Genomic DNA, 25,557 nt, shown 5'->3' on the forward strand with positions numbered 1-25,557 from the left:
CCCCCCCCAGCGCCGCCCCCCGCGCTGCCCCCCCAGCGCTGCCCCCCCAGCGCTGCCACCCCCAGCGCTGCCCCCCCAGTGCTGCCCCCCCAGCGCGCCACCCCCAGTGCTGCCCCCCAGCGCTGCCCCCCCAGTGCTGCCCCCCCAGCGCTGCCATCCCCCAGCGCTGCCCCCCAGCGCTGCCACCCCCAGCGCTGCCACCCCCAGCGCTGCCACCCCCAGCGCTGCCCTCCCCCGCACCATTCCAGCACTGAGGCCCCCACATAAACCTCAGCGTGCGTCACCGTGTGTGACGGGTGAATAAATAAATAACAGGGTGCAGACAAACTGAGGCAGGCAGACAGGGCCGGTGTCCTGGTATTGGGTGACGTTAAAGCAGGCCGGTGTCAGTGTGTTGACTTCAGATTGGAGGGGTGCAGTTGGGGCCCCTAGGTGTGGGCTGACTGTGCCGGGGTGGGGGGGGGTTAGGGGGGTTAGGGGGGGCAGCTGTTGCCCAGCACACGCCCCAGTCACTCAGCGCACTGGGGCAGCAGCCGTGGCGATGCACAATGGGGCTGTTCTCCCCTGGCGAGCGGGCCAGGGTGGGGGTGAGGGGGCGTGGCCGTGCGATGATCACAGACCACGGGGGGTGGGACCAGTTGTCACGGTGCTGACAAGGTGGGGGCCGCGGTGCCAGGATGACAGGGAGCGAAAGGTGAGCCGGGGTCTCGGGTGGCGACGGGACTGCCAGAGACACCGTTTGAAGCTCGCGGCGAGATCGCGGCTCCAGGCAGCCCCCCGGATACAGGGAGGAAGGCTATCGGCTATGACACGGGGAAGCTAACCAGCACGCTTTCCCGTTAGCATGGCTATAGCGCTAGCCTAGCATACGGACGGTACAGCGCTATGCCTGCTCCTGAGGGAAAGGCCTCAGTGTTAACAGGGACAGGCTACGAAGGGCAAGCGGGGACACGGCAATCCAAACACAACGAAAGTTCCACTTCCTTTGAGAGAGCCCCACGCGCCAGCTAGGCAGCAGACGGGCACACGTGTGCGGTGGGGCTGCTTCCACGCTGCGTGCTAATAAGGAAAATGGCTAAACACCCGCAGACCCCGCTGGAAAAGCGCTGAGCCCCGTTCCGATGCATCCGCCACGAAGGCTGATATCGCGCCCGTCGGCCTGCCGGGCTTTAGAAACGCGTCGGGGCCCATGGCAACGGGCTGACGAATGGCGCACAATTAAGCGCAGGAGGGGTGGAGAGCCGGGGAAACGGCGAGTCCCAGCCCTGCGTGTGCAATCAATGCGGCCGGCCGACGTGCTGAAGGCCGCTCTTCCAGCCTGCCCCTGGAGCAGCAAAAAAACAGCAGACCAGGAATGCGAGGAGCTCCCCCTCTCCGCCCCCTTCTGTCCCCGGATGCCATGGCAACGGGCCAGCCGCTGACCCCAGCGCAGACCACCCCCCCCTCCCCCCCAGCCACTTGGAGCGGTCCGTAAACAGCTGGCACCGCTGGGACGGGCCGCAGCCGCACCCGAGCCCCCCGCCCCCACCCCTCCCATCCTCCTCCCATGCATTTTTAATGAGAGCTGAGCTGGAGCCACGTCACTGGAATTAAACACATCGATCACAGCACCCCTCGCCACCCTCCGTCCGCTCGTCCCGCGGTGAGGAGAGGGAGCCGCGTCCTGCTGCTGCTCTCCCGTCACGGCTGATCCCCCCCCCTCCCCGCCAGCCCCTTCCCCCACCCCTGCTGGGTTCATCAGCACCACCACAGGAGTGCCTGTGTATCCCAGCCCAGACTCTTTCCAGGCTAGGTGACCATGCCCCCCCCCCCCCCAGCACCCCCCGTGCTCTCTTCCTTCTGAAAGCGGCTCAATCACTAGGATCACGCAGCGCCACGAGCTCACAGCAGCTCTCAGACCTGTTCACCGGGGGAGAGAGCAGAATTTGCCCCGGGTGGAGGGGGGGTGGAGCAGGATGGCTTCACCCTTATTGGGTTGACCTTTGAGACATGATGTGCGTGGCGCCAGAGGAGAACGGGGACTCGCCGAGTCTCACAGAGCAAATCCGACCGCGCTCCATCTGGTGGGACGCCCTCCCTCTGTGGGACTCGGCTGGGCTCCCCCCCCCGCACTTCGATAAGCAGCCGTTTAATCTCTCCCCAGCGCCCCGTCTCCCTGCCCCGACGCTGCTTTCGCTCGACGCTCCTCTCCCCCGCCGCGTCTGACCCCTTCGCAGGGCGCTCGATAAAGCGTGCGCTCCCCATTGGCCCCTGGGACCCACGCAGTTTTCGCCCGCCACTCGAAACCTCCCACGCGTGTCACAGTAGCTTTCCTCTTCTCCTCCCTCCGCCGAGCCGTGCAGCGTTCTGTTTATGTGCGACGTGCGAATAGAGGAACATACATCATCTCAACTGCAGGCAATCTCATCAAGGCTTTTCTTTTGTGTTTATATCAGCAAAACAGACAAGCTACACTGGGAGGAAAATTAAGCACCATGCATCGGACTCACTGAATTGATTCTGGAGAGGGAGGCAGACAATACGAGGTGATTCCAATCTACAAATTCTCTCTAATTTCTAATTCTCCAGAAACGATTTCAGTATCTGTGCAGCCCGAGCATCTCCTCCCCTAATCGCGGCTCCGATTCAAATCAGCCGCTCCTGTACAATTAGTTCCGTTTGTTTATTGGATTTTGCTTGAACTTGTAGATTTTGCCAAAGGAAACATTCGGGCACTGTAATGGTGCGAGGGCCTTCAAGGATGGCAGCCACACACACGCACAGCCCCCCCTACACAGACACACACAGCCACACAAACACACACATACATACACACATACACAGCCAGACGCACACACAAACCAAACAGCCATACACATACACAGCCACATGCCATACGCACACACACAGCCACACTGACACACACACACAACCACACACACTGGCGCACACACACACACACACAGCCACACACACACACACACACAGCACACACACACACACACACACACACACACACACAAACACACACACACAGCACATACACACACATACACTCACACACACAAACACACACACACACCCACACACACACGCACACATCACACACACACACACACACACACACACACACACACTGGTGTGGTTGCGTGTTCAGGGACAGTTCAGAGGAGGCCATGCCCCCTGGCAGACACAGACCCAGTTACATCACATGAGGAAAGTAGGCCAGCGATGTCTTCCTCGCCCCCCAGCCTGGATGCTCCAGAGCTGAGACCGCACCCTACCGGACTGCTGCCGACCCCTGCAGGTGTGCCACACCCTGCCTGAACAAGCCTCCCCCTGCTGCGTCACATACAGACGGAGGGCTAGAGGTGGGCTCGTCTGCTTAGGACACTTCCTCATCTGTACCCAGGGCTGTGATTCCCAGAGGCCGACAGACTTCTGACCCGACCCAACCCCAGTCTAATGGCGCTGTCTGTTTTTAGCTCTAATAGCTCATTCTTAATTTATATGTGTATGGCAGCATAATAGGTCATTTGAAAGGGTAAGGCTTTCAAACAGGCAGAGACAGACACACGCAAACACACACACACGCACACACACGCACACACATACGTGAGGGCGCGCACACACATGCAGCAAGGGATCACTGGATTTCAACATGTGTGCCCTGCTTTGCCAACTGCATAAATAAGTAACAAAGAGGCGCAGCAGGCAATGGGGCTGGAGAGTGAGGGGGAGGGGTGGGGGGGGGTAGTTGGGGGGTGGGAGAGTGTCCGAACGCAAGGCTCCTGCCCTCAGCGGCCTGTGGAAGGAAACTGACTGACACTGTCGGGGGGGGGGACGGACAGTTGCGCACACACAAGCTAAGACACAGCTGTGGGGGTGGGGGGGGGGCACCAGGGACAGCATGAGAGAGGATATGAAAAGACAGCGAAAGAAAGGAATCCAAAGAAAGATAAAGAGAGAGGATGAAAGATGGTACAGAGGGTAGAAATAGGAGAAGTATTAATTATTGACAGCTGAAATCCTGTTTTTGGGCAGCTGAAAGGTGGGGGGTGGACGAAGTAAAGGAGGTGGGTCCTCCAAAAAGGTGAAAGAGTGAAGATGAACAACCCCCCCCAGACAGACACACACACACACACACACACACACACACACACACACACCTCAAATTCTGTTCTGATTTATTTATTAGCCTTATGACTTATTTGACCTGACATTTTTGATAAAATTATAAGTTCAGTTAAGGTTACACTTAACTGTAACCTTAACTGAACACTTGCCCTTGGTGAATTTTACTGTGGTCTGATAGCGGATTAATATAGGACTGAAAGAACATTAGTTTAAACAGAAATTTAGAAAATTAAGCAAGGTCAACTGGCTTAAACTAAAAACTGCACCATCCTTGAATGGGGTTGTGGTCTTGGGTTAGATACTGTTCATAACTGCACGTAGCATAAGTCACTCTTTGAGGCTGTTCATAAATTAATAATGTAAACTTGAGACATCAGCAGTGGTGCAGAAGCTACAGAGGCTGATGGGAAAAAGGCAATGGGGGTGGGTGGGGGGGGGTGCATTAGGTCGGAGGAGAGAGGATCCTCTTAACATCTGGCGCTCCTGCCTGGAGCTCCTGGGGGAACCTGGATCAAACGTCAGCACCCTGTCAGTGAGGTCCCCAGCCCCGTCTCCGTCTGATCAGCCTTGCCCCCCTTCTCCCTCCGACAGCGGTCCCGGGACCAGGGAGAGACCCGCACACCTGCGCTCCCTAACGAGCCCTTCACCCACCTGTATGAGCGAGCGGGCGAAAACGTGCCTCTGCACCTGCCTCCCAAATCCCCCCCCCCCCCGCAGACACTAACCCACCGCCTTTCCCAGGTAAACGTTGCCTCAATGTTGCGGCAAGGCTGAGGGAACGCCTCTCACGCGCCAGGAGGTCTACCCTCCCGCAGAGAGCCAGTCAGGCCCCTGAGCTGATGCCATCGCTCGCAACCAGAAAAGCAGAGCGAGGTGTTTTCAATTACCAAGAACAAGAACGTTTACGGTCCTGAATGCAAAAGGGAAAGTCCAGGACAGCAAAGGCCTGTCTTATCCCATAAGCAATAGGCAATAACCAGTTTCAGCCAAAGCACGCTGAACAGTATTTATAGCATTTATACAACTGTTCATCTGTTCGGCAGATGCCATTGTCATCGTGCCATTTATACTATTTAAATGTTTCCTTCTCTATCCATTTATACAGTATAGCAGGATTGGCCCTTTATTGGATGAATTTAGCACTGTACGTTTCTCTGGATTATACAGGCAGGATTTCAACCCGCAACCAAACTGTTAAAAGGCCCAAATCCTTACCTAAAATTCAACCTGTGGTCCTGAAACATTTTTCTCACACAGGGGCCAAAATGCAAGTAAAACGCGGCCCTACCGAAACATCAAATCCGTATGTGCTGCTGGCGCGAAGCCCCACGCAGTCTTACGTAAGAACAAAAGACCAGGGGCGTCGAGGTGAAGGAGCAGCAGGTTGCTTCCATGCCTCTCTCTACGCTGGTTTCAGCTCTGTAGCCTTCCATCGCTGTGCGCTTCAGTAAGTAAACTGTGTGCGTCTCTCGGACCGTGGTGTGGTTCTGCCAGGCCCTGCTGGACGTGTATTAAAAAGCTGCCGGTGACATTTACAGGGTGGTGAAACAGAGCAGGGGGGGAAGCTCTCATCCTCGGCTGGGGACGGTCACTCCTCACGGGGAACGGAACTCTGGGAAGGGTCTCTAATGGGAAGGAGGTGTATTTAGACACACACTGGGGGAGAGGTCAGGCCTGCTGGACCAATGGGCACAGCCCCGCCGTGCGCTCTGGGAAGGGTCTCTAATGCGGCGGTGGGGGTGAGCGTACGTGTTTGGAGACACACTGGGGGAGAGGTGAGGCCTGCTTGCAGACCCCCATGATCCAGTCAAGGTCACGCGTCCTCCACCAAGGACGCGCGCGGCTCGGCGTGTCACTGACCGGGGGACTGACCGCACGCCATATTGACACTGCCGGCTAAACGCCTTCACCTGGGACTGAAGAGTCAACAGCGTTTGGGAGTGTGGGAATGAGAACGAGACAGAGAGAGCACACACTGGCTCAGCAACACAGAGCTGCAAGACAGCAGGGGTCTCTGGATACACGCAGCCAAGGACTGTTACAGAAGGTGTGACTTATAGAGGGGCTGAATAAGAGAACAAAAATATAGTGTAGCAAATTTTTTAAAAAAATAAACATGAGAAAAAGCAGAGACCAGATAAGGAAAAAAAACACACAGCAGTTAAGTAAACCTCTTACAGACAACCACATATTACAGACATATGGAGACAGAGCTGCAGGTGCGGAAACAGACCAGGGCTCCAGCCATGCCTCACTGCCTCCACTCCCAGCCTAGGAGCAGAGCCCAGCGCATGCTCCCCAACAGGCACACTCCCCAACCGGACGCCATTATGGCTCCTCCTCGCCGCCAATTACCCAGGCCTGCAGCAGCCTACAGCACGGCCGTCAGCCGACCGGCACCTCACCGGTTAATAACGCAGCGATGCCCCCCGATCAACCGGCTGGGGGGGCGGGGGGGCCTCTGGGGTCTTCCATTTTCAACTGCTCCCCTGCCCCCCTCCCCAGACCGCCCCTTGTGTATTGATTAGATTGATACTGAAGCAACACAGACAAAGGGAGGTTTCAAAATCCCCTGAACTGGGAATTCAGAGCCCCGGTTTGTGTGTGTGCGTATGGTGCGTGCTTGTGTGGTGTGCGTTGTGCTTTGTGTGTTGTGTGTGTGCGTGCGTGCATGCTGCATTGTGTGGCATCGTGTGCGTTTGTGTGTGTGTGTGTGCGTTTGTGTGTGTGTGTGTGTGTGTGCGTGCGTTTGTGTGTGCGTGTGCGTTTGTGTGTGTGTGTGCGTTTGTGTGTGTGTGTGTGCGTTTGTGTGTGTGTGTGTGTGTGTGTGTTTGTGTGTGCATTGTGTGTGTGTGTGTGTGTGTGTGTGTTTGTGTGTGCATTTGTGTGTGTGTGTGTGTGTGTGTGGTTGTGTGTGTGGTGTGTGTGTGTGTGTGTGTGTGTGTGTGGTTATGTATGTGGTTTGTGCATTCCGTACATGTCTGTGAGTGATAACCTCTTTGTCCAAGGATTCCCTCCTAAAACCTCCTGGCAGAGTCACTGGGGCTGGGGCTGCCCATGACAGACCTGTGAGGAGAGGCTCAGCGTAATTAAGCACGGTGCACCAGCTGGGATGTCTCATAATATACTACAACACCTCACGCTCACGTTTCCCGTCAGAGATGCAGTTTTCCCCTGCGCCTACATGACCCACATGCCCCAGAGCAGGACACAGCTTTCCTTAACCCTTTAAGGTGTGAGATCACAAATGTGCAATTAGAATGTTCTTAACTGAACATTCTAATGCTGATGCAACAGTCACTACTGGTAATTGAAAGCAATGGAGTTCTAGAACACTTACAATTTTGCAAAAAAACATTCCAAAGACCTACTCTTCAAATGGTTAGCTGACCGTGGAACCAAACCTCCATTCTTCCCTTCCTGTAACGTTTCCATAACGTTGGGCTAGCACAGGAAGTTAGCCGCCGGTCAGCAGGGCAGACGTGCTGGCCCCCCACTCTGTACCAGGGTGCCCAGCCACTGGAGAGAAGGCAGGGCCCGTCATGGAGTAGCCTGGCCAGAGAATCATTAGGAGGGCCTTGTGCAGAGGTGCGGAGGAGACGCGGAGCTCAGAGCACGGCGCAGAACACCGCACGTCTCATTTATTCCGGGCAGGCTGGCGGTCCCCACATCTCTTTGTTCGAGGGGGTAGCAGCAGAACACCGACATAATGAGCTGAAATTGTCTTTGTGCTTCACGCTGACATGCTGTCCCCTGCTATTTTCCACATATTTTTCAAAATTACCTCCGTCACTTATTTATTTATTTATTTGTTTGAGTTATTTATTTATTTCCCTCAGAGAACAGGGCTAATGTGCACATCCACATGAATGTGAGCGGACAGTAAGCCTATTTCTGTGTATCGCTCTCAATTGCGGATTTCGCACGGACACTTTCATCTCCCTTCCCGGGGTGTTTATATTACGCAAGGTTTTTATGTCATTTCGTTAGGGGGTTCTTATGTAATTCCAGATCCTTACTCAATCTCCAGCTCATCTTCGGTTTAAAGAGAGGAACACACACTTGGCTCTGCATTCATCATGATGTGATTCTACCGGTTACTGAGTCCTGTGATCCTGCCAACATCCAATTTCTGCTTTCCAGGAAAATATTACAAATACAACATTTCAAACAGCTGCTCCAAGATTTCCATTCCTTAAAAACAAGGCTTTTAAATTGTGCTCCCTCTGACTTTTTATCTTCCCTTTTTTTTAATCTCCAAGTGCTGCATTTCAGGTATGACATTCAACATTCATTTTCAATGTGTGCGCATTAATGTGTCTGCCAACCCCCTCAAAACCACGCCCACCCCCTACCCCCCCCACCCCCACCCCCGCTCTCTCTGCATGTTGCCGGCTCAGCACCGTGTCATTACACAGCAGCTGCATCCATCATCGGTGAGGAGCCCGGCCCTGTAACATCACTGTTATTACCACTGTCATTACTGCAGCCCCCGCCCCATCGCCCGCCCGGAAGGGGGCGCACCCTGCGCGCTCAGCAAGGTGCGACTCGCCCGATTAACGTGGTACAAACAGCCCCTGTCAGCCAACCACCCCCCCCCCCAAACCACTCTGCGAACAGCCCTGGGGTCTGGAGCCATCTGACCAGCACAGGTACCTCTGCGTACGCTGGCTGAAGCTTTGAAAAGAGCCCCATCCGTCATATCTACAAATCAATACATGTCAAAGGAATATGCTTTTCTTTGCCGTGTGAAATCTTCAAATGAAGATGCCTGTGTTCCCTCCCTCCTCTCTATAGATAGAGCTAGGAGACGTCTCCAGACTGACAGAGGTCCAAGTGAAGAAACATGTAACACAGTGCATCCATCAGCGCTGTTTCTGCTGACAGCTCACCTCTCTTTGCAATCTGAATGGAAGAGGGGCATTCTGGGATTGACCCCCCCCCTCCCCCTTTCTAACCCAGCCTTAGGTTTAGAGGTTTAGTGTGCACTGGTTCTGGCACATAAGGCCAATAAAGGACCCCCACTATTGAATTTCCACACAAACAGACACTTCCCACATCTGCAGCAGAGAATGCAGAATACATTACGTGGCAATATGGCATAACAAAGACATTCCCTTAATGCCACAGCGGGCCAAGGGCATTTTCCCCTCGCTTTGCTAAAACGTTTCACCTTACTTACCATCACAAGAGCTTTATTTACTGACTTGGCTAACCTTTGACCCCTCTTTGACTTCCCCGGTAAAAAAAAAAAAACTAAACACATTTGCCAGAGCAGGCTGTGTCGTGGACAAAGCGTGCGCGTGGCTCTGGCAGCCCACCGGACCTCCATTCCCCAGCAAAACCTCAGCAGCTCAGGTCAAGCAGCTAACGATGGGGGGCTTGATTTACGGCCCCAGGCCACTGGATGGCGCTCCATAGCGACCAGCCTGGTTTACAGATCCTGCATGGCGGCTCATGGACAGAAATACATAGCGTCCGGAGAACGGCGCTTGCAAAAAGCTAACTGAGACAGGATGGGACAGTAAGACGTTTTTTTGCACGTGACCCCTCGGCTGATGCTGGCAGTGGTGGCGGTGTTACCGGGCTACTGTGCTACACCAATAGGAGCACAGAGACCCAGGGCTGTGAGATCCCTCCCACCCCCTATAAGCAGCCATGTCCCCCAGTCTGCCTGTGTCAGAGAGAACAGACAGTTCCACAGGAGAGATGGGGGAGATAAAGGTAAACATACTCTGCTGAGAGACAGACAGAGTGAGAGAGGGGAGGGAGAGAGAATACATACAGAGGTAGAGAGGGATAGAAAGAGAAGGGGACAGAGAGAAACAGAACAAGAGAAGGGAGACAGAGAGCGTGAAACAGAGAGAGGGGGAAAGAGAGACAGAAACACAGCAAGACAGGAGATAGAGAGAGAATAGCGAGAGAGAGAGAGAGAGAGAGAGAGAGAGAGAAAGAGAGAGATCCTTGTTGGGCTGAGAGCAGGTAAGGAATCCCATTAATAAAGTGGCGGCCATTCCGCGCTGACGGACGATGACAGATTTACCCCTCCATCCCTGAAGCCGTCGTGGGTGGTTAGCTGGTGAGATTTAGAGGGCCGGAGAAGGCAGGGAGGAGGGATTCTCAGAGCTCAGGACGTTATGAGCACCGCGGTGCATTAGCTCGTGAAGGCACCGCCGCCGCTACGCTGCCAGCGGATCTGACGCCCCACGCTCCCACCCCACCGACCCAGCCAGCAGCACAGACGTTTAGTCTGGGCAGAGCATGTCTGCGTCCTTAAAAGTATGTAACAATACTCTTTCTAAAAATGTTTTTAAGAATCCTTAAGGTAAATAACACAGTGGAAGGGGGCAGCAGTAGAAGAGCATTTCAGAGAGATTTCTGGCTGTGGCTTGTCTGGCAGAGGAAGGGCTCTGTGCTGGGAGGCACTCGTCTCACTGAGGTCTGAGTGACCGAGGACCCTTCCCTCCGCTCTTCTCCGGTGACAAAGAAGCTGGACTTTTCTCTGCCTCGAGTGCAGTCAATTTTTCTTTGTTTTCTTCACTGAAGAAGGTCAGTGGCATTTGCAAAGAAGCACTCTGGGAGAGACGCAAAAAAAAAAAAGGAAAGTGTTTTCTTTCAGCCGAGCGAACCTCCGGCTGCCTTCTCCACCAATTAGAAGAGGAACAATAATGACAGCGCCGCGCTGCTTCACTCCACGACGCTCCCTCTCGACAGGACGAAACCTGATTCCTTCAACTGGCAGTCGTGTCTCCAGGAGACTCTTTTTTGTTTAATTAGGCTTGTAAATAATTATTGCAATTAAAGCCTGCAATTAGAGGAGTGAGGCGCCTCTATTGCCACAGAGATGGATGTCAGGGAATTCTTTAGGTGCTGACAAAACTCACAAAGGGCGCGACATTATACAGTCAAGCGCTGACAGCTATGAAGCCTGCTGATGGGCCAGAACATTTTTAATTACATCCCCAATTTTCTTGTCGCCCTTTCCTATCGTTCCCTGAACTCAGAGACAATATTGTACTCTCTATGAAAAAAAGTCAGGTTAGCGCTCTTAAAATCAACGTGTCTCGCTTTCCTAACAACATCAAACTTGAAATTTTACATTCAGTCTCACTGTCTTTCGGTGCCACTTAACATTTGGGGTAGGCACGTTTATGTTGAGTTTTTTTTTCCATCCCATCATCTGTCTTTTGATGGCTCCTTTTTCTCAAGTTTGCCATTTCACGACCAGAATAAAAGAGAACGAATGGAGATTATAAGCATGAGTCTCACTGAACAGAAAACCCCCATTATATTGCATAAGCATTAGTCTGCGGCCTCGTCCTGTTGTGACGCTGTTGGTTTACCGTCGGGTCAATCCGGGCTAACATGGCTTTCAGCTTTAATGGGGGGGGGGAAGGCAAGCATTTTAAATCTGTAATGATGACCGCAGTAACCATCCACATTGCACAAAGGCGAGTTACATCACAGTGAGCCAATGCGGTGGAGACGTCTCTCCTGGGGGGGAGGGGTGAGGGGGGAGGGGCGGTGCTCAGGTACTCTAGCTCATTACAGGGCAGTGATCTGGCCGTGTGCTTAACAGCCCCGGGGGAGAAGGAGACGGCGATGAGCTCCGGCAGGTACGGCTGAGGGTCCTGCAGCGCCCGGCTCTCCCCTCATTAATTACCCTGTCTCTCCGCACCAGCATAAATCCATAACCAGATAAGGTTCAAAGGTCTGGAGGGAACGCTCAGACTGTTTACAAACAAGGACAACGACCTTTCACCCTCTGTTTAAAACTTCAGCTGAAGCACAGCCGTAGCGACTCGGTGAGAAAATTATTTATCGACTGTCCTGAAGTGCCGAGAGGGGTTTGGGTGGTGGGGTGTGGCGCCCTGGACTTCTATAGACCTGCTCATATTAATTAATGTTATGATGGGGACTGACAGGACCCGTGCTATCAAATAATGAGGCCAGAATTGGACAATGGCTCTAGTGAACAAACCCTGATTAATACTAATCCTGGCTTAAGTCAATTAAAATTGCACACCCTGGGATTAATGCAAATGCGCTTCGGAGTTAACAGGTTAACATTAACACTTTCTCGCTGGCGCATGTGAAATCACCCTGGAACGGTGATTCGCCGCCTCACCCCATCTGCAGCAGAGAATGCAGAATACATTACGCGGGCAATATGGCATAACAAAGACATTCCCTTAATGCTGCAGCGGACCAAGGACGTTTTCCCCTCGCTTTGCTAAAACGTTTCACCTTATTTACCATCACAAGAGCTTTATTTACTGACTTGGCTAACCTTTGACCCCTCTTTGTAAAGTCCAGGGGGAACCGTCGACGCACCAGATTGTGTTTTGGCTCTACCGGAGGATGAGAGACAGAAGGGGGGGGGGGGGAGGGTAGTGCGGAGGGGGGTAAAAGCAGTTTCTTCAGAATGAAAAGCAAAATGGCTTCATCAATAACCGTGGATGCCCGTATCGACAGGGGCATTCATCCTGATTTGTCCAGGTGTCAATATCAAGTGAAGCTGTCAGAGAGATGCTCGGGCCTAGGCAGGGGCAGCTAAGCAGGACCCATCACGGGGATTGATTTCCCCCATAACGAACCCTACCGTGGCCACGCCAAACCCGCGGCACGGCTCTCTGAAGGAAATCCACATCAAAGAAGATCTGGAATCCATTAATCTCCCATACACACGTCCACTGCATTCAGGCAGCCGAACCACAACCCTATAGGACAGCGGGAAATCATACGCACTAAAGGGGAAAGGCTACTAGCCAAGGGGTGGGGGTGGGGGCAGTTGTTCCCATTTCGGGGACGGCAGCAGATGCGTCTGCAGTGGCGTGAACGTTCAAGTCACGCCCCAGAGGGCCACATTGTGGTTGCCCTCTCTTCCATGTAAACAGCAGCGTGGATTTCATGGTCGCATGGCATATATGGCACGGCATTGTCAAACGGGTCATGCCACGGCAACGGTTTTGGTTCCTAATCATCCAAACAGAAAAGCCTCCTTTATTTCATGGGCGAATTTCACACGTGTGACTAAGAGCCAACATCTTTTGGAATCAAAGTCAAACAAATACACTGCTGCATCTCTGCTAAAATACTTAACATTCAATTTGCTCAAAATCTGGGAAACTGACTGAAGAAAATATGTCATAGTGAATGAAGCAATGGGGAAGATTCCATTTAACTGCTCTTCCAGTATCAAGTAATTAATTCATTTCTACATTCCTTGAGAACTCTGGGTTTGCAGCCTGCAAGCGAGCCTTTCAGTTCTTCCAACACCTTTACCATGGAGACTCTAGCTAATCAGACTCTTTGTCTGGGGTGGTCACGGCGACATTGATTGGTGAGCGGGAGCAGAGACGGGGTGAAAGGTCAAAACCCTTTTCTTGTTTCTTTTCTTCGGTTCAAACAGCTGTCCTCTAACGGGGGTGAACAGAGGTCACAGAGAGCTGTGGACGGCCTTGTCTGGAGGACGAGTGTGTGAAAGGCCGGAAGCCATCCCCATTCATGATCCTCTTCACACATACACGGGCTCGGGGATAGCCGGAGGCAAAGGGAGAGCGCGAGCCATTGACCATTCGACACGCCGCTCATGCCCCTCCAACATTAACTCCAGCTGCTATTATTTGCTAACCGCCCATCTTTTGTTTCTGAGTGAGCTTTACCCACAATTCCACTTCACCTCTGCACAGGGCATTGTTCCCCCTATTTCTTATAGTATGCAGTGCGGACAAAAGCATTCCAGCTGTGGGTCTCCCTCCTCGGATTTCTGAAGGAGAGTTAAATAGAACAAGGCCCTTCTGCGGCTTTTAGACGGAGAGATTGGCTTAAATGTGAATATTAATGCGGCTTTGTTCTCGCTGATCACGTCCTCCCGCTTGTACCCGCTGGGATTCTGCGCCTGTCGGTCACTGCAATGGAGAGGATCGCTGCAAAATGGCTGCAGGCCAATCTAATCTGTACCAGGGTTAAGGAGCCAACCCAGGAAACAAAAAGCTTTCCAAGAAAGGATACGTGGCGTTGGCCAGGTGGTGTCGGGCCTGGAATCGAAGGGAACTGAAGCGGTTAGAGGTGCCTGTACTTTAGCATGGGGGGGTGGATATGCCGGCTGCACCCAGGCTGGGTTTTTATTGTGTGTTAGTGGTGTGTTGCACATGTGCGAGGTGTGAACAAATCCCATTTCCCCCGGCTCGATAACCGCAGAACTCATTTCCTCACCATCGCTGTGTTTTTGCCAAATGAAGATAGAGTGGGAGGGGGAGAGATAGGGTTCTGAGAGAGCCAAAAAATGCAAACAAGAAAGCACGGGTGCACGGGTTGGAAAAAAGGGGAATTCAAGCATTGATTTTAAATTTCACAGCTGAGCACTTAGGAAAAATTGCCAAGCCAGAAATTCAGAGTGCTCTTATTTTCTAATGATCTCTGGGCTGCGATGTCTCCCTTAGAGAAGCACGGGGAAGTCTCTGCGACTTATGAGATTTTTCCCCTGGCCGGTGTTAGAGTAGGTCCAGCCGCCTTCTCTTAAAGGGACTGACGTGCTCCAGAATGACAGCAGCACATGAGCGCCCGTCTGGAAAGAGTTTCTCCTCGTGAAAGTTGAGACTTCTTTTATAGGCCATCTCAGATTCCCTGGGTTAGTCACAGCATTAGGAATTTCACAGTTATTTCAATTGAAGGGTGTAAATAAAAAGCTGCTGTCACACCACACTAAGCGCTATGTTTGCTGAGATTTACCAGCGTCAGCGCGAGAGTACGCTCCAAAATTAGGCAGCGGAGCACCTACAGCCAAATCTAGTTTACAAGTCTGCGCACAGAACATGTTCGGGAATAGAAGAAGGGGCATGACTACCACAGCAGTACATTTATATGGGGTTTATATTACGTCTTACTGGGGTGTCAGGTAAGCACTCGCTTCTCCATAGGCATCCTATTATATTACAGCTAACAAGCACCTCCAAGACAATAATAATTCAGAAAAGGTGACTTTCCAGGTAGTGAGTACTCTAACAAAGTGAAGTAGCACCAGGTGTGTTCAATATAATTTCAGAACAATGGTTGTACCCAGGGTGACAAACCACTGAAAACCTTTTCAACTTGATCACACAAATGTTTGCCAAATTCAACAATGGTAGCTGTGGCAACAGAGTTTGAATACAGCAGAAGACACCGGGCAGAGCAGGCGAAAGGAGGGCACAGCACGCTGTGGTCCAGAGGCTTGAAACCTGCAGCCGCCCGTCTGCTTTCCCCATCTGGGGAGCCGGTGAAACGAGAAACAAACCCGCAAAGCCACAGCCCCACCCGATCGACTCCACCGCCATTCCCACGGCAGCGTGAAAAGCAAACAGTGACCAGGTGAAATGAAGCGAGCGCGGAGAGGGACAGGCAGAGGCTGGGCGGCTGCATTTGCATGGCAGGTGAGTTTCTGCCCACCGGCTGACGTGACGCTTTGCATGTGGACTGCAGTGACGTTACCCAGGGAACTGCTGCACGTGTCTCTGTGCCTGTTGTGTGTTCTGCCCCAAAGTGTGTGTTAGTGTAGCGCATAAATGGTGGGGTGTTTGCCAGGTGTGGACAGGTGAAAGCTGAGCCAGGCTGTCTGACTTCCTCTGACCAGGTGCAGCGAATCTTGACGAAAGAGAATGTGCAAACAACGAATGGCGGCACAGTAAAGAAAATCAAATAGAGGGAGAGGCTTTCCTTCTTGAGCAGGGACTGTTTCATTTGCACAGCCTAGGATCCCCCTCCCCTCACCTCCTCCCCACACACACACACGCACAGACACGTACACATTCACACAGGTGCACAAGCACACAGACGCAAACACACACACACACACACAGGCCTGGATCTTACAGAAATGACTGCCCGGACTGGTGTTTCTCTGTTGAATACACGGGTCTTTAACCGCCCTGACCTCCTTCTCTGCGCACCGGGCTCCAGCGCTCTCTCCGGCTACCGCTAACGTGCTATTACGGGTTTATAAATAGTCTCAGAGGGCCTTCAGACACGGAACACTCTGGAAGCGTCTGAGAGGAGATACTGCAGACAGAGCTTCAAAAGCTAAATACACAGCCCCGCTCTGCACTCACACACCGTTTAAAATCGACGGGAGAACTTCCTCACATTCCAACCGATCCTGACGGCAGCAGTGAGGGCCACTGACCCACAAGTAATGAGAGAGGACCTGAGGATGTGCTACCGTCTTAGGAGGGACAAAATAGCTGCTGCCGTTGAACCCAAGGTGCTGGACTTGAATAATTAACGATTTAACACATACAGCACATGCTGGAAATAATATGCAGCTGTTATAGCTAATTATTCCACTGTGCTGGCGCAAGCCTGACCTTCCAGGCTAAATGTCCAGTTTAAGCTGTAATCTGATGCGCAGACGCGCCGCGGGGCAGACGCGAATCCCGACTGCGTGGGGAATAGGAACTGGGCCACAGCTTCAGCCAGAGAGAGAGGGTTAAATTCAGCAGGGCTGATACATCATTCCTGTGCTCTGCTTCAGCTAGCAGGGCACGGCTGACTCTACTCTCGCCCAATGACAGAGCGGCTCGGGGGTGAACTGCAGAGGGACAGCGGGCCGGTAGCTTTGGAAGCCTGTGGTGCTCGTTCACGCTCTCTGACAGCCACGGGACAGCGCTGAACATATGACTGAGCATTCCAAATTTGAGGAAGAGAAACACCGGGGTGATGCCGGGCTAAGCTCTCTGCTCAGGCGATAACGATGCAGGGCTCTCCAGACTGCGGGCTCTTTTGTCTGCCGGAAAGCTGCGGATTCTCCGGTGAAAAGCGGACTGCATTCAGCCAGCACTTCCATCAGTTCCAGTGCGATGCATCACACTGAACGGATCTCACTGGATCACTGATACGCAGGATATTACAGGCGCCGAATCACAACGGGAGGGCGGGTTCCACACTTCAACTGATAAAAACCCCAAGACTATGCTAATGAAGGCGCTTCCGCATTGGGAATGTGTGTGTGTGTGTGTGTGAGAACATAAGTGCGTGTGTGTGCGTGTGTGTGCGTGTGTGTTAGCGGTTTGTGTCAATGAAGGCAGTCTCCTGAATTCCAGTGCAGCTGTCTTTGTGCGAAGAGGTAGAGAGTGTGTGCGCGTGTGTGTGTGCGCGTGTGGTTATGCACGTGTGTGTGTGCGTGTGTCTCAGACAGTGGACGTGTGCAGCTGGCTGTACTGCATGTCTGTGCTTATAATGCCCTGCGCTTCCCTGCACACCGGACCGTTAGCCGTGGGCCCGGCCTCCCCGTGGCGGTGCGGTACAGCGGGTCTGAGCGCTTCAGAGAGAGCAGCCTCCTCACCGCGGCTCCCTCACCGCGCCGTGCTGCCGCACGCTCCGCACACACAGCCTCATTGTTATTCTGAGGGGGAAACGCAACTGGAGCCAAATCTGTCCGCGCTCCGCTCTTAATTTGCCATCATTTCTCCTTTGTTCATATCTGAAAATTCACGTTTTTTTCTCCCTCTCAGGCACACGCAGCACCCACTGCACACCCCCCCCCCCCCCCACCCCCTTCGCTGGTAACTATGGGAATACGAGAGCACACTGCCCAGCCGTGTTCCTTTCTCTCCCCACATTCCCGTCACACAGCTGGGGATAGGAGCACAGTGGGGTAGAGCGTGCGGGGGGGGGGGTGTAAAAAACCAAAATGATGGTCCTGCCGAGTAATGGGTTTGAACCCATAAAGACCTGGCAATTAAAAGGATTTGGGCAGGATTCTGTGACTGGTGGGAGTAACCTTGTCTCGCCTAAATGCGTAATGGGTGCTGTGAATAAATGATGTGGGATCTCCCGTGAGCCGCCGGGCTGGGAGAAGACGAGGAGGCAGGAGCAGAGACGGCACCACGCCACGGGACGCCCATGCTGCTGCTGTTCAGACCCATCCAGCCACAGCACCGCTGGGTTACTGGGACCTGTTGCGCATGGCTTTCCTTTGCAGGGTCGATTGCATTGTACTGCACACGTGAGGGTTTGGAGGCATTTGCCCTTGGCTGTATATTTTTATCTTCCCCCAACCATGACCCTTCCCATAAATGATATATGTCTTTTTTTCCCAATGTAACTCTTGTGGACGTCTGTAGCGCGCAGCCCATATTTACAGCGGCAGTTAGATGATATCTGGAATCTCAAGCCCCACTTGGTTTCGATTGGATAGCAGATACAACAAAGAAGGAATCCAAACTGCACTGCGCTCCTTTTCCCTTTCTCCCCATTAAGTCCAAGATAACAGGGCTGGGGGAGACAGTTAAATGACAGCGAAGGCTCTGGCAAGTGCCTTTCACTGTACGGCATTTTAATCCTATTATGGAGAGGAGAGCCGCGGCCTGCGCTGCGGAGAGGGAGGGCGAGCGAGAGAGAGAGAGGGACAGCGAGAGAGAGAATGAGCGAGAGTGAGAAACAGAGAGGTGGGGAGAGAGATAGAGAGAGAGAGAGAGAGAGAGAGAGAGCGAGAGAGAGAATGAGCGAGAGTGAGAAACAGAGGGGGGGAGAGAGAGAGAGAGAGAGAGAGAGAGAGAGAGAACAAGAGAGTGTGAAACAGAGAGGGAGAGAGAGAGAGAGAGAGAGAGAGAGAGAGAGAGACGCCAAAATGTGCAGTATTGACTCAAAAGAGGCGGCATGCGCTTGTTGCTTCTACACCAACACTGGACCTCATGAATAGCAATGGCCACAACAATGGCTGCGTCGAGGCCTGTGCACTGGCAAAAAAGGAAACCCAAAGGCAGGCGATGGCTAACAGACTATTTATCAGCATAGCATGTGTATATGATATATAGCATAGCATGCATACTGTATATCAGTTTGAGTAAATGTCCAGCATCGCTTCCTATCTTTCTCTTTGAAACCGGTCAAAATTGAAGAGAACCAATTCATCCTGCTGCCTGTGCTTTAATGTGCTGCTGGAACGCTCTGTCCCACACCAGATCAGCAGTATGGCGCACTGCATTTCTGCAAGATTAAACATTGCTTTATCTATCAGGCAACAGTTAACATGGTTATACATCCCGATCGTTCTTAAATCCATACAATGAAAGAGTGCTATCTTTCCCCCTAGGGTGCTGGGGTTTTTTTAATGGTAATTTAATGGGGTTTATTTGAAATGAAGTGTACATGCTGTGTATGGGGCTCAACCACTGTGATGGCAGACCTTCCCTCCTCCGGCAAGTTAGTTCTCATTATACATTCACAGAGGGGGTGAGAAATCCTGGAGTGTTCAAGGCCAAACTGTGATATAGATTCACCAGACATTGTAGGCGAATGCTAAACCAAGTGGTTGATGGCCTGTATGCCAGTTGGTCAGCCAGCTAACCTCTCGGACAGATGAACATGGAGCAGACTAGAGTGGTGTGAATCCTCTACCTTTGAGTACATACCAGATTTTTTTTTTTTGAACAGCCACTGACCAAAATCAATCAATTTTGAGAGGCATGCCTATCAAAAGATAACAAGAAAGGCTGTCAGTCAAGGAATGCTCCATCCCTCAGCTCAACAGCACCAATGATGCAGTAAATCACCTGCTTCTTGCTTCTGTAGCGCTACAAATCTGTTAAGCGCAAAGCCTTCATCCTGGAAAGCTGCTGTCAGCCAGCCGCCCGGTGTACAGGCCACCGGCTTGTTCTGGTCACTACATATTATTATGTTCTCATGTTTCGCCCGTTCAAACAGGGGAGCTCTGCAGTAAAACTGTAATTACCTGCCACACACACACTCCCGCCGCAAACACTGTTTAAGCACGGAGTGAGCCCAGCCCAATGAGACTGTCAGAGTTAGCGCGTGTCTGTTTTTCCAACGGTGCCACGGCTCTTGGCCCTACACAGATACCAGACGCCCCACAGACACACAAGAGGTAGGAACGGCAATACCCCCAACCCCCCAACCCCTCCGAAACCCCCATTAGCCCTCTGCTCTAAGCCACACCCCGCCTCGCATGCAAACCCCAAATCCCCAAACTGTCCGCCCTTCTGACCCCTCACTGTTTTGCGGTCGGGGCGAACAGAGTTGTAAAAACACGGGGGGAAAAAGGGAGAGCGGTCATTCATCACTTTGCGGGACAACTCTCCATCACGGGCCCTTTGTCCCGGCCCCCCTGCCGCCCCGTCTGATTTTAATATGATGATCTCTGACGGCTATCCGGGGCCGCCTGCTCTGCCACCTCATTATAAGTGCGTCGGAGTGACCTTGCGCTCGGTCCCCTCTCCGTCTGCAGCTGTCCTTCTCCCCATCACTCTTTCTCCGCAGACACCGGCGGTGCCCCCCGTCCCTTCCCCGCGCCTCCGTCCCTCTCTTTCATTAACCAGACCATGTGCCGTCCATTCTTTTCACGTCACCTGCCGCTGATATTATTTATGGTCCCAAAGGGGGGGGGAGGGTTACGGCTACACTGAGACGTGAAGCACAACAATTAGATGAGTCGTTTGCAAAACTCTGATTCAGTGCACAGCTGTGGACACTGTAGGACAGGGGAGTCAGCTTGTGCCCTTGGAGGACCTCAGGCTGGGCAGGATTTTGCTGTTAGCCAGGACTTAATCGATCAATTAAAACAGTTGGTTACACAGTCAACTCGCCTCAACTGGCTGCTGAGAAGTAAAACCTGCCATCCTGCAGCTCTTCAAGGGCAAGAGAGAACAGCACTGCTGGAGCCCGTCAGCGTGTGCCTGGCGCTGCAGTTTCCATGGTTTCCGCATTTGACGCGCGCTACGCGCGTTCCCGCCACGCCGCCGCACTCACCTGTCTCTCGGACATGACGTAGAGGAAGTTCCCGTCCAGCGAGAAGGCCATGTCCCGCAGGATGGGGCTGCTGTCCTTAGTGACCGACAGCGTCTCATACTGCACCCCGCCATGGGGAGGCCCGTCCACCCGAATCTGAGGGGAGGGAGAGAAGAGAGGAAAGGAGGAGCAAGGGAGGGAAGAGTGGGAGAAAGCAGAAGAAAAGAGTGGAAGAGAGAGAGAGAGAGAGAGAAAAATTGGTCAGAATACAGACATCCTCAATTCCCTACTGAACTGGCTTGATTCATGGCTACCTGTGATCCTCCATATCCTCCCACACCAGGGCTATACTCAGCCGAGAATACTCTGTGCATGTTGACTTCTGCCTGTGAAGCACATTAACCAGTGACCCAGTTGTTCTTGGAAAACAAAGTCAAAGAGAAGTCCAGGTGCTCCATGGCTCAAAAGAGTCCCCGGACTCTCTCACAAGCCAGAGCCCGGACTCCCTGCCTCGATAGCCAAGCTGATATAACAGTCCATTAGAGAGAGAGCCATGGCTGCAGTACAGACCCAGGCTGCGAGGGTCTCCTGTCTGCTCGCTCGTTCAGTTGCTCCGCGTTAGCGCACGCGTCAGTTACTGCCAGCCTAATAACTTTGCCGTAACTCGGTCTGCCGTAACCTCTGGCAGCACCGGTAAACCCAGTGCCTCTCGTTCGCGGCTCCCGTCCCTGGGAAGGCAGCGGGAAGGCAGCGCGCCGCGCGCTCACTCGCGTGAGGGTGACATCACGGCCCTCGGTCTGCAGGCCGGGCACGTAGCAGAGTGACGGCTTTATCGTCCCGCCCCCCCCCTCCCTGTCCGCTCCTGGGACTGGGGCCACAAAGCAGGGCCCGTGCCCTGAATGCAGCTCCGGGAGGTCGGCTCAAGGTCACGCCGTCGTCTCGATCCGGGGGGAGACCCCGGGAGCAGAGGTGAAAGGAAGTCAAAACAATGCCCCAGGCTAAACTTTGAAGGCTTGATGAAATGTGTGGCAATGGGGAGTTTGGAGAGATGGGGGGTGCGGGGGGGTGGTAGTGGGGTCTCTCCAGCATCATTACCGCTCACATGTTTGTCCAACAGCATAAGCAAGCGTATGCGCGACTATGTGAAAAACATATGGTTTTGATGACTGGATATGAGTGGGGGGGGAAGGGATATTCATTTAAACTCAGTGACATTTTGGCATGGAACAGAGCGCAGAAGCAGCTGAATATGTTCATACATAAACCATGTCAAACCAAATGGCAGCAGCTTATGCAGAAAAATGCTGAACGTGAATTGAACATGACCGCGTGTGTCTCTGGGGGAAGCCTTGTCCACTCCCATGCAGGCTACAGGTAACACATGGGATCGCTACAGGACAATGATGTTCCCTGTAGAGTGCAAGGGTTTATCTGCCTCTGATCTGTATCTGAAACCCAACCTGCCGGAAGGTTCTCCAAACACACTGCGCTTGTCCCAAGAGAGCACTTAAGGACACACTTCCCTCCTCCCGTTTCTCTCAACTCCCCCACTCCTGCCAAGAGCCCCAAATAACGCCCCTCCCCCTGTGCCCCGGTCCCAGGAGGGACAGCCTGGCCTCCCCTAACCTCCACCTTTTCAGAAACATGCAGCAGTGCAATGTTAAAGGCTCTTCTCTAAGCCCTTCTCCTTACATTATTAGTTCACCAGGCATGTTTAACATCGAGCCAGAAGAGGACCTGGCCTCCCTCCCGCCCCTCTGCCTGCGGTCCCTGCACAGGAGCCGCACAGATAATGGGATCTGCATTAGCGCTGATGCCCCGCCCCCTGGGGCCTGTCACTCACCCAGCTGGCTTTCCCATTAAAGCCCTGGCTCACTGGCTCAGGCAGGGGCTCCTGTGTGCCGAGCGCCACTAAAACCAAACTCCGGAGCCGGGAAAGGTCGGAGCCGGGTTCCAAACTCCTCACGGGGCCCCAGCCCCCGCACACATGCCGCACTCCTGCCCTTTGAGCCGTTTACCAAACGATTCCTGTTCATGGAGACACGGGGGGGCGTGACCTAGCACAGTCAGCCGAGCTGTTTTGAGCGTGTCTCTAACGTCTCTGGAGTTCCACTGTGGGGTCTCCCCCACCAGCCATGCGGTTTCCTCACGGAGGGGCTCACTTCTGCCAGCCCAATGTTTAACCCCATTCTGTCCATCGAACCCTGAGTCATTCAGCCGGTGGGTGAGAACGTTAGTACCCAGGAGGCCGCTGGGACACAGCTTCTCCATTAAGCCGAGCAACACCGGGAAGCACACCGACGGCTGACACAGCCGTACCCCCCACCCACAAACACAGGCCACCAGGGGGCGCACAGACCAGTGTCCATGCACACGAGTGGGAGGGACGGGGGCAGAAAGGGATTAAGGCTCAGACGCCATGGCAATGGCAGTCCTGCACACGTGCCCAGCGAGGAGGAATGCAGTATTTCCTTAATACGCTTCGAACAAAGTCAGTCGAGTCAGCACCCGCATGATGGACAGCTCTCCGGCCGTACAGACACCCCCTCAGGGGACCCTTCCTCGCAATTCCTCCAGGGTCCGGTCACACGCGGTTTAACCCCAATAACAGGAGATGGTTACAAAGGCAAACCGGGGTGCGCCCCGATGGGAGAGGGGGAAACAGACGGAGGAGACATGAGGGTGCGCTCCTCCACCCCCCCGCTTGGAGGGGAGTCCCCCCCGCTCCCCGCTCACTCACGCCCCCTCTGGAGCAGCCGGAGCCTCGCAGGCTCGCCAGGCCCTCGCCGGCAGGGCCGCCGCTCTGCTCGGAGCGTGTAGGGGAGACGAGCGTGAGGAGGCCCACCGTGCTGAAATACAGACCGCCGGAAAACCACTCCCTGAGCGAGTGTGTGTGTGTGCTTGTGTGTGTGTGTGTGTGTGTGTGTGTGTTTGTATGTGAGTGCATGCATGCATGCGTGTGTGTGTGTGTGCTTGTATGTGTGTGTGTACGTGTGCGTGTTTGCATGTGAATGCGTGCATGCATGTGTGTGTGTGTGTGTGTGTGTTTGAATGTGTGTGTGTGTGTGTGTGTGTGTCTGTGTGAGCATGTGTATATAAAGTTAATTGTAGAGGGGAGGACCTGAATACATTTAGAAGTGCAAGGAATACAAACTCCGGGCTCTACAGAGGACGCTGTTGCCTGGAGATAGTGATGAACCGTAGGCCACGGCGCTGCAAATAGTCACCAAACAGCTGAACCAACCGAAGAACATCGTTCCACGCAGCGCGTAACCGCTGCAGCAGCATCAGACGCAGCCGTAACCAGCGAGCGGCGTGAACAGGTCTGCGTTTCCCTGTCAGACGGGAGCTCACAAGCGCAGAAGAGCGGCTCGTTGGCGGCTGAGCAGCGGCGGTGAGGCTGCTCTTCCATTTATAGAGCGTTCCCCGCAGCCGAGACGCGCCCTTTATCTCTCCCAGACACCGGAAAATATCTCCGGGCTATCAGCGACGTTTCTGTTTGCTCTAAATCTTTTAATTAAAGACTTTAAACAAAAAGCCATAAAAACTCGTGATATTAATATGCCAAACATGCAATTTGTCTTTTACCCTTCAAACATTTGACACTGCAGACGTTTCATCTTCTACCTGGGAAGAAGAGGCGGTCCTAACGACGCTGCGAGAGATGCCATTGGCTGGATTTCCGAATGAACCGCGGTGTTTACGTGAGTGTATATTTAGGACACCAGGGCGAAGCGGAGTGGGGGTCGCGTGCCTGACGGGAGGCCGTGTGCGAGGGGGCCACTGCGAGTAGGGCCGTGAGCCTGCTGGAGTGGGGCCGTGTGCGGAGTGGGGCCGTGCCTGCGGAGTGGGGGCCGTGTGCGGAGTGGGGGCCGTGTGCGGAGTGGGGGCCGTGTGCGGAGTGGGGGCCGTGTGCCTGCGGAGTGGGGGCCGTGTGCGGAGTGGGGGCCGTGTGCGGAGGGGGGCCGTGGCTGCGAGTGGGGGCCGTGGGCAAGGGGCGTTGCGGAGATGGGGGCTGTGTGGGAGGCGGCCTGCGGAGGGGCCGGGCGAGAGGGGCCGAGCCGTTCGGAGCGCCGTGGCCTGCGAGTGGGGGACAGTCGGAGAGGGGGCGAGGCGGAGGGAGGCGTGGGAGAGAGAGGGCGTGGCTGGATTGACGAGGTGCTGTCCTGGGCTATCAATGGCCGTTCTGTAAGTGCTTCACGTGTGGGCTGTGATAGGGGCCAGTTCGAGGCTTTCGCGATCCGTGAGCTGGGGGCCGTGAGCCTGCGGAGTGGGGGCCGAGGGAGTGGGGGCGGTGCCTGCGGAGAGGGGGCCGGAGCTGCGGATGGGGCCTGTGCGGAGAGGGGCCTGTGGGACGTGGGGCCTGTGCCTGCGGAGAGGGGGCCGTGAGTCTGCGAGTGGGGGCCGGTGGCGGACCCGGCGGATTAGATCCCACAAAAGCCCGCGCCCCCCCTCCGTGACCCAGCCCGAGGCCGGGCCGCGGAGCGAGTCACCCGCCGACCGTAAACGGTCAACAATCGCGGTTTATCCAGGCCGACCCGAGGAACAGGGAACGAGGGGAAATGGCAGCACTGCCGAAACAGTCATTAAGCCCGTGCTTCTGCACGTATGGGACACCAAGACAAAAAGACGACAGAGAGACTCGAGGCACGAGGTCTAATCTGCACCTCTGTTTCACACACACAGCTTGCTCGTGTGTGGCAGGACCATCGGCTG

General features: G+C 53.9%; 1 protein-coding gene across 1 annotated transcript in view; it reads right to left on the reverse strand.

The window, feature by feature from the left end:
• The window catches only part of plxna2 (plexin A2), a 213,662-nt gene that overhangs the window by 107,180 nt on the left and 80,925 nt on the right, over positions 1-25,557 (reverse strand). The window contains exon 4 of the mRNA XM_064298828.1: positions 20,863-20,997. Coding sequence (XP_064154898.1) covers positions 20,863-20,997 — 135 coding nt within the window. The remainder of the gene's footprint in view (positions 1-20,862; positions 20,998-25,557) is intronic.

Source organism: Anguilla rostrata, chromosome 11, assembly GCF_018555375.3.
Source record: "Anguilla rostrata isolate EN2019 chromosome 11, ASM1855537v3, whole genome shotgun sequence".
NCBI lineage: Eukaryota > Metazoa > Chordata > Actinopteri > Anguilliformes > Anguillidae > Anguilla > Anguilla rostrata.